Source organism: Sphaeroforma arctica (genome assembly GCF_001186125.1).
Source record: "Sphaeroforma arctica JP610 unplaced genomic scaffold supercont1.197, whole genome shotgun sequence".
NCBI lineage: Eukaryota > Ichthyosporea > Ichthyophonida > Sphaeroforma > Sphaeroforma arctica.
In genome coordinates this window covers 2972-4146 of record NW_014040361.1, presented here as the reverse complement: position 1 = coordinate 4146, position 1175 = coordinate 2972, and the positions used below count along the sequence as shown (strand labels likewise).

At 42.9% G+C, this 1175-nt stretch overlaps 1 protein-coding gene across 1 annotated transcript in view; it reads right to left on the bottom strand.

Moving 5' to 3' along the window:
• The window catches only part of SARC_03735 (hypothetical protein), a 4065-nt gene extending 3598 nt beyond the window's left edge, over positions 1-467 (bottom strand). The window contains exon 1 of the mRNA XM_014302451.1: positions 194-467. Within this exon, the coding sequence (XP_014157926.1) occupies positions 194-436 (243 nt within the window). The 5' untranslated portion in view covers positions 437-467. The remainder of the gene's footprint in view (positions 1-193) is intronic.
• Positions 468-1175: the final 708 nt, after the last annotated feature.

The window sequence follows — 1175 nt, the reverse complement described above, 5'->3', positions numbered from 1 at the left end:
ATACATACATATATACATACATGCATACATACGTACGTACGTACATACATACATACATACATACATACATACATACATACATACATACATATATACATATATATATTTATATACATATATTGTACACATATTTTAATTATATATATTCTGTGCACATGTACATTGATATGTCTGTGCAGATGAAGATCCCTACCTGCACCACATCCGTCTGTTCTCCCAGCGTGCGGGTATATAAGGCTGTCTTCTCGACAATGGGAGTTGTAATGCGATATGCACCATAGTTGAGGGCTGCTTGTTGAGCTGTGTGAATGATGTGTTGCTGTAGTACACTCTCTCGCTCTGATAATGTGTCTTTCATCCCCAACACCCGAGAGATTCTTAATGCCCTGCTAGATGACGATCTATTGAGAGTCTTTAAAGCACTCTGTGTTGACATAGAGGTGTGCTTCTTAACCACAGCATATTGTACATGTGGTTCTACAAAATGCGCTCGTGCAGTCTGTGGTGTGTGGAGTGTCCGTCTGCCGATGGCACACACACTGGATCGTGTGTTGTGTTCCTGTGAATGAAGACTATAAGAGAGTGATTGCAAAGTAAAACCACACCTGCCAGGCCGTTGGATGGGCACATCAAGACTTAATTTCCGAAGCATGTTTGTCGATGGCGCTGCTGTTAACAACAACGATTTGTCTCGTATGAAGCTTTACAGGCGTATTCTGTAGTGGGATTCTACCGACACTGCCGGTGTATATATGATCAGCTAGATCTCAATTGTGCCTGTGGTGCCTGTGGTTTCACACATGAATCCTCACGAGTGGTTGTATATTGTCCTCTGAAGTAGTTTATTGTTCATATATATCAAGTGCACATGAGTGTGATCACTTTCCTCATCCGAGTCTGTGTTTAAATATGACTTTATGCAAGTCCTGCTACCATAGCCTCCTACACTTCTTCCTAGTTTTCTTTTTTAAGAGGCTCTGGTGAAGTGGTGATGGCTCAGGGGTGGCGTTACTGGCGTACATACCAGTGAGATACCACCCATGAGTCCATGACCCACTTTCGGGCCTCACTGACCTACTGCGAGGCCTAATCCCTATATACCAAATAGAGAGTAGAGAGTAGTGATGTGCCACCAGGCATCTTATTCTACAAAGCCGGTAAGGGTTTGATTGGCT